This window comes from Octodon degus, unplaced genomic scaffold, assembly GCF_000260255.1.
Source record: "Octodon degus isolate 3935 unplaced genomic scaffold, OctDeg1.0 scaffold00076, whole genome shotgun sequence".
NCBI classification, from domain to species: domain Eukaryota; kingdom Metazoa; phylum Chordata; class Mammalia; order Rodentia; family Octodontidae; genus Octodon; species Octodon degus.
Genome location: NW_004524652.1, coordinates 7,667,315 through 7,675,296, shown reverse-complemented (window position 1 = coordinate 7,675,296; position 7,982 = coordinate 7,667,315). Strand labels below are relative to the sequence as shown.

The 7,982-nt window shown below is 51.1% G+C and overlaps 1 protein-coding gene across 4 annotated transcripts in view; it reads left to right on the top strand.

The window, feature by feature from the left end:
- Positions 1 to 6,528, top strand: part of P2rx7 (purinergic receptor P2X 7) — a 44,398-nt gene extending 37,870 nt beyond the window's left edge. For all 4 annotated transcript variants that reach the window (XM_004635984.2, XM_023720631.1, XM_023720632.1 and 1 more), the window contains 3 exons: positions 72 to 221; positions 2,052 to 2,153; positions 4,375 to 6,528. In XM_004635984.2, the coding sequence (XP_004636041.1) occupies positions 72 to 221; positions 2,052 to 2,153; positions 4,375 to 4,872 (750 nt within the window). In that variant the 3' untranslated portion in view covers positions 4,873 to 6,528. The remainder of the gene's footprint in view (positions 1 to 71; positions 222 to 2,051; positions 2,154 to 4,374) is intronic.
- Positions 6,529 to 7,982: the final 1,454 nt, after the last annotated feature.

Here is a 7,982-nt window from a genome sequence, read left to right as displayed (position 1 = left end):
TGCAATTAAAAAAAAAAAAAAAAAAAAAAAAAAAGAAGTCTCACTACCTTGTGCTCTCTGGGTTGCCTTAGGCCACTGTGTTCATCGACTTTCTCATCAACACCTACTCCAGCGCCATCTGCCGGTCTCACGTCTATCCTTGGTGCCCGTGCTGCGAACCCTGTGCAGCCAATGAATTCTACTACAGGAAGAAGTGTGAGGCCGTGGTAGAGCCCAAGCGGGTAAGCGCAGAGCCCTTAGACGGCTGGGAAAGGCGTACAGACCAGGTCGGGAGCGCAGGACGGCCCAGGCCCTCCCTCTCTGATGACACTTTGGTCCTAAGGAAGAATAAAAACAAAATAGAGCAGGGGGTGGTGGCGCACACCTGTAATCCTAGCACTCGGAGGCTGAGGCAGGAGGATCGCTGTGAGTTAGAGGGCAGCCTGGACGTATAGTAAGGTCGAGACCAGCCTGGACTACATAGGAAGACCCTGTGTCAATAAAGAGGGGTGGGAGAGAGAAAAGCAAGACAGACAAGGAAGAAGACAAGTGTTCCAAGACTGGTCGCATCTTTCATTTATTAAGTTGGTACAGCCAGAAAAGAAAAACTTGGGGGACGACGCAGGGGAAGAGTTTGGCAGGGATTAATCCCCTAAAAATGGACCACGCTCTGCGGCGTGGTGTCTCCACGCAGACCTCCCGAGGAAGCCTCTGGACAGTCCCCACGCCATGCGCGTGTCCAGGTGTGTATGGCAGCTTTGGTGGTTAGGTGACTGCTGAATAAGTGAGCGTGAACAGGAGGAAAACAGCACGCAGCCCGAGTTCCTGGAGGTGAGTGGCGAGAGATGAGCGCTCCGCACCAGGCACCGGTTTCAGGGAATGAGGTAGAGCAAAAAAGGCGAACGTCTACGCGGCACTTCCAAGTGCTGTGTGTGGACTCTTCAGCACAGCCCTGCAGAGGAGCGTGGGGGCGCACGCCTTGTTCCCAGCACTCGCGAGGCTGAGGCGGGAAGAGCGCTGTAAATCCTACATCAGCCTGGGCTACGTAAGTTCAAGGCCAGCTTGCACTGCATAGCGACACCCTGTCTCAAAAATAAACGAACAAAAAAAGCAAGGAGAAGAACAATTATGTATGGCATATGTTAAAAAATAGAACCATAAACTAATAGTATGTATTGTCTGCGTGTGTGTTACACACACACAAGTGTGCATATGCATGCACGGAACTGCCACCAGGCGTTGCAGTCACAGGGAGCCTGAGCCTGGTCTGTGTGTTTTGATTTCGTGAACTGGGCCTTATCACACAGACCTGCTGCGCTCAGCCCCAGGATCTCTCCCAGGGAGAAATCTCTGCTCCCTAAAAGCAAAGAGGACCCCCCCGTCTTTCCCGCACGCAAGCACATCCCTGCCCTCCTCTTCCTGAGGCTGGCCGTGCAGCTCACTGTCCACTGACTGAAGTAGAAGTTTGTCTGCACAACTAAAAACAACCAGCGCTCCATGGCCCCAGTGGGGTGAAACAGCCAGCACACAGTAGTGCAAGAGGCTGCACCACCAGAAATCTCCAGGATGCTGAGCCTGAGGTCCCCAAAGCTGAGAGCCAGCACAGGACAGCTACCCGGAGCGTGGGGACCCGGCTGGAGTGGGGGGCTGGGGCCTCTGCGCCCGCAGCTTGCACCGGCAGCTGGGCTTCTGTTTCCGGTTGACCCGCAGACTCAGAACCTCAGGCGAGGGGTAGCTTGTCCGACAGTGTCGGCTGCTAAGTGGGCAAGGTAGTGGCCGTTGTTTAGGTCGGCAACTCTTGGTAATTCGGTACAAAAACAGACAAGCTCTTTATTTTATTTTATTTTTTTAAAAGCTTTTTCTATTTATTTATTTATTTATTTATTTATTTATTTATTTATTTATTTGTGTGTGGCCAGCTCAGCCCACCAGGGGGCAGGGCTGGCTGGCATGTGGTGCTGGGGGATTGAACCGCGGTCCCTGTGCTTTGCTAAGCTTGTTCTAAGTAGGTGCTTTAGACCACTGAGCCATCTCACCAGCCCCAGACAAGCTCTTTAATGTCCGTTCCCTAGACGTTAAAGTACGTGTCCTTTGTGGATGAACCCCACATTCGGATGGTGGACCGGCAGCTCCTCGGGAAAAGCCTGCAACATGCCAAGGGCCAAGAAGTCCCAGTAAGTTAAAATGTTTAGTCTTTTTATTTTTTATTTATTTATTTTTTTTATTTTTATTTTTTTTCTGGAGACAGTTTTGCTATGTGATTCAGACACTGAACTCACTGTGTAGCCCAGGCTGGCCTTGAACTCGCTGTGATCTTCTTGCCTCAGCCCCCTCCTGAATGCTGCGATTACAGGCGTGTGCCATCCAGCTAGGCAGTCCTTCCTTAAAAAATAAGAAAACTTACTATTAAATCTAAATACATCTAATTTGTACAAATCATCACTGATGAACTTTAATAAAGCAAACATGTTCATGTGACCAGCACCAGATTAAAGAATGGAATGTCCTGGGCTGGGGGTGCCTCCGTGGTAGAGCTCTTGCCTACTATACACAAGCCCTGGCTTTGATGCCCAGCTCTAAAAAAAAACAAACGAACAAAAAAAGCCAGGCATGGTGGTGCATAATGCCAGCACTTGGAAGGCTGAGGCAGGAGGATCCTTGCAAGTTCAAGACCAACCTAGGCTACAAAGTGAGGTCAAAGCCAGTCTGAACTACATAGTGAGACCCTGTCCCCCCAAAGACAAAAAAAACCAAACCCCAACTATTCTTAGCAGAAGTCCCTTTCATGTCCCCTCCTAGTTGCTACTTTCCTTTAAAAATAGTCACTATACCAGGGGTGGTGTTTCACCCCTACAGTCCTAACACTCAGGAGGCTGAGGCAGGAGATCACTGTGAGTTCGAGGCCAGCCTGAACTGCACAATGAGACCTTAGATTTAAAAAAAAAAAAAAAAATGGGCATAGTAGCACACGCCTGTAATCCTAGCCCTGAGGTGGCTGGGGCAGAAGGATCTCAGCGAGTCTGAAGCATCCTGGGTTACGAGTGAGTTCAAGGCCAGCCAGAACTGCACTGTGAGACACTGTTTCAAAAAGAAAAAATGAAGTTTTTTGAAAGTCATCATCTGGGTTTCTAGCGTAGTTTGACCTTTCATAGCTACTAAACCATATGCTGAGTCCTCAGGATATACTTACTGGAGTATCTGGCTCTTTTCACTCAGTATTGTTTTTGTATCATTCATGACGGCGTGTACTACGGAAGCTCACTCCACTACTGTACTATTTCCATGCGGTAAACACCCAGCTTATTTATGTTTCACTGCCAAAGAACATTTATGTAGTTTCTAGTTCAAGGCTGATGCCAGTTGTACCAAGGTACAAACACCTGGCATCTGATGGGTGATCACCTCAGGCCAGAACTGCTGAGTCCTGAGGCAGGCATGTGTTTTGTTTTAGTAGATGCAAACCAATAGCGCTCCAACTGCTGGTTCTCGTTCACACGTTCCTGAGCCGTGTTAGCCTCCTTTTTTATGGCTGACTGATATTCCACTGTGCGGATAGACCATACTTTGTTTACCTGTGCATCAGTTAATGAATTCTTGGGTCATTTCCACCTTTCCGCTATTACCTTTTTTTTTTTTTGGTATTGGGAATCAAACTCAGGACCTCATACTTGCCAGGCAGGTACTGCACCACTGAGCTGAAATTTACTCTGACCCCTTTCGGCTATTATTAATGGTATTGTTGTGAACATTCACACAAAAGAGCTCACTTCCTAATCTGCTCAACTCAGGTTTTATGTGTCCACTGAATGAGGTCTTTGTCACAAAGGACAGGCATAGCAATGGAACGCGGCCACCCCCTTGGAGAGTAACAAATAGGTATGGTAACAGAGAACACTTGCTGTCTGCCGGGTCCTGGACACTGTGCTGAGATCCAGGGATCTGGCAGTAAGCAAAGCAGACCGAGCCAGGCGTGGTGGTGCACGCCTGTAATCCCAGCACTAGGGAGGCTGAGGCAGGAGGATCGTCGCGAGTCGATGGCTAACCTAGGCCACAGAGTGACCACTGTGGCTGTTGCCAAGTCCTCTGGAGAAGGGAGGATTCCTTGGTCTTGGTGTGCAGGTAGCTACGAGGGAGGCAGGCTGCGGCGAGAGGCGGTAGCTAAATGAAGATGAGGCTTTTCTGAATGTCGTTTTCTCAGTTTGCAAAATGGGAACAAAGATACCTTACCGAGGTCTGCCAAGGCTTGTGGACCCGAGACACAAGCCAGTCCCTGTGCTAACGCCGAAGGAATGGCGGTTTCAACTCTAACATTAAATGCGGCTTTAAATGCTGCTAAAACATAAGCGGCCGCAGCTCCCTGGTCTGGTCATGGCTCACGCTCTGGGTGTTTTTCAGAGAGCCCCGGTGGACTTCGCGCGCCTGTCCAAGCTGCCTGGCTCTCTCCTGGCCCCAGCCCTGGCCCCTGGACGACCAGAGGAGATGCAGCCACTTCACGGGGCGGGGTCCCCCAAGTCTGGGGACAGCCCAGACTGGTGCCAGTGTGGAAAGTGCCTCCCGTCCCAGCTCCCTAAGGAGAGCAAGTGCCTGGAGGAGGTGTGCTGCCGGCGGAAGCAGGGGCCCTGCATTACCACCTCTGAGCTCTTCGGGGCCCTCGTGCTGTCCCGACACGCGCTGCGGCAGCTGTTGCTCTACGAGGAGCCCTTGCTGGTGCTGGACGAGGAGGCTACCAACAGCCGGCTGCGACACTGCGCCTACAGGTGCTACACTGCCTGGCGCTTTGGTTCCCAGGATGTGGCCGACTTTGGCATCCTGCCCAGCTGCTGCCGCTGGCGGATCCGGAAGGAGTTTCCCAGGAGCCAGGGCCAGTATGGCGGCTTCCAGTGTCCCTGCTGACCACGGGGCTCCTCCCCTGTGGCACTGCATCCTTGGGGCAGACGGACCCCACGAGCCCCATGAAACCCAACACAAGCCGGCCACACATACCCTTGCCACGACGGGGTCAAGAGACACAAATTTCAGGCTCAGTCTTGTCCCCAGGAAGCTGTGTGACCCTTAGCCATCTGTGTACACCTCATTCATTCTTGACCTGCTGGTCTGGAGCTATTGCAGGGACAGCTGGGACAGTGGGTAGGGTCCGTCTCACCAATACCAGAGCTGTGTGGATCCCAAGAGTCTTGCTGCGTGCTCAGGGAGGACACTGTCTGCAAGCACAGCCCAGAACAGAGAGGGCGAAAGGTGGCCATAGACCCTGACACTTGTCCCTTTGTGTACAGACCACTAGGGTGGCTTTAGCCAATAGTGGAGGTAACACTGTATCCATCTCAGGGTCCACCATCCTGAGGCTGCCTGCTGTGAGGAAGCCCACACGGCCGTGGGGATGGTGCCCGTGGGGATGGTAGGGATCAGCCCCCGGCGCTTATGCCTCCCGGGCCCATCCCCGCCCCAGGCCACTGCCCAAGTGACAACTGCCCTGTCAGCTGGACAGCTGAATAGTTGTCTCACATCACTGGGTTCTGGGGTTGTGATGCAAATAACTAGGCAGAGCACAAGCTCACCCATGGGGACACCGAGACACCAACAAGCCTACACCATCGCTGGCCCAGAGCTTCATGGAGGACGGGGGCCCCTCAGGAGTGCAGGTTTCTACCAGGCATCTCTGGGGGGCTGCAGAGCCAGCTAGGAGACTCATGAAGCAGCCCAGGAGACAGCAAGCCTGAGGGACCACAGCGACCTCTCAGGTCCTGGCCTGTGGCCATCCCAGGGGCCACACCTCTCAGCCTCCTCCAGGCCCATCCTCAGAGAATAGCGATGTGAGCAGCCCCAGGGTGGGGACCACTCAGCATCTCCACTTCATGGGTCTGTCACTGGGGCCCTTTACTTTTCAACAACAACCACTTTAAAGAACAGGGACAACAAAGAATAATACTGAAATACTGTGACCCACAATTGTGAGTTTTAAAATAGATACTCCAAGACTTACTTGGGGCCAATATTGGGGGTCGAACTCAGGGGCTGGTATAGCCAAGGGGAGTGCCTTATCCTTACTTTTTATATTGAGACAGAGTTTCTCTCACTCAGTTACCCAGGCTGACCACAGACTCATACCCTTCCTGCCTCATCCTCCTGAATAGCTAGGATTATAAGCATACACCATGGTGTCCAGTTTATCTTTTTAATAACTTTAAAACAAGCAGCTTTCTACTATATTAATCTAAATTTTGAAAAGCATGAATAAAACCCCTCTTTTTGACCTAGGGTTTTATGTGCCTTTACACTCAGGAATAAGCTAACTGTGCCAGACTGAATTTTCACTTTTTGCCTCCTTTTCAGAGATATTTTCCCCAAAGTGGACAATGTATGGTATGGCTTCTTCAGAATTGTAGCTTTTACCCTGAGGAGTCCGTAACAGCCACAGGTTTGGGTTCTGATGGCCTCTGAGCCTCAGGACGTCTATTTTTGCTGCCTTATTCCTGTGTTTGTCACCTTGTTGAGGCCCCAGGTGAAGTCAGATTTTTTTTTTTAATTGAGCAAGGTCTCACTATGTAGTCTCCGCTAGACTTGAGCTCACTATGTGATCCAGGCTGGCCTTGAACTCACAGCAATCCTCCTGCCTCAGCCTCCTGAGCTCTGGGGTTATAGGCGTGTGCTACCACACCCAGCCAGAGTCAGAATTAGGAAGAGCAAATTGTCACCAGATCCTCTGGCTGTTTCCTGTCCCTTCCTCACTGAGGCCCTGGGTGGAAGTGACATGCTCCGCTTTCCCGAGGTAACCACATCTGCATTCCTGGTTTTCACTTCATGGGATCCGCTTTCTTCCCGCCGGGCACAGCTTCCTGTTCCGCGGCCTGCACAGAATTCCCCAGTACAGTGGTGTCCAAAGGGAAGCAAGCTGCTTTCTTGGCAGCCATCAGCTGATTTCCCAGAGAAGTGACAGTGGACATGTGTTTCTGTCTCTAAATGGAACCATTTCAAAAATCCTTCCTAATTCTAGGTTGGTAATGGATGTATTTTTTATTTTTTTGGAACCAGGGATCATACTTGGGACCTTGCACTTGCCAGGTATCTCCCCAATGTAGATATTCTTAATTGTTTTGGCAATTTTTAAAAAATGATGTATAATTTAAGTCTTGTATTCCTTTTTTGCAGAAGGCCCCTAAATCAAAATTAATTAATTAATTAATTAATTCATTCATTCATTCATTCAACACCTACCCATTGAGACATCCACTGGAGACCAAGGACAGACAGGCCAGCTGGAGATTTAGGAAGACGAACAGGGAGCAAAGGTGCCAGCAAATGTAGGCCTACTGCGGGATGAGCAGTAGAGGTGGACGATGCTCTGGCAGCCGATAAGCAGAGTCTGGCCTACGCAGGGAGATCAGAGAAATCCTGCACGAGAAACAGGTGAACTAAAACCTCGAGAGAACGGTACCTGGGTGACTGACTGACTGAGGGAAGAGCGTTCTGGGTGAGGTGAGTGGCAGGTGCAGAGGTCCCGGGGCAGACTGCCAGAGCCTAAAGGAGCCAGCGGCTCGGTGCCCCCGAGCACAGGGAAGCTCAACTAGAGACCAGGCCGACAAGCAGGCAGCCACTGGCTGAACAGAGTCGTAGGCCCTGGGAAGGCCCGACAGACCGCTGCACAGCCAGGAAGGAATTTCGGGGGGTGGGGGCAGCTCAGCCTGCCCTGGGGGTGGGGCTGGCACAGCATGCGGTACTGGGGATCAAACCACAGTCCCTGTGCTTGCCTAAGTTGCCTAAGCAGGCGCTTTGGACTAGTAAGCTATCTCCCTGACCCGGGAAGAATTTTAGGAGCCTGGAAAGATCTCTTTTTTTTTTTTCAGAAAGTGGGATTGAACTCAGACCCTTGCACTTGCCAGGGAAGCGCTTATTCCACTGAGCCATCTCCCCGGACCTGAAAGATCTAACTTTATTTTTAAAAATTATTTATTTATTTATTTTGCAGAACCAGGGATTGAACTCAGGCCCTTCCAGTTGCCAGACAA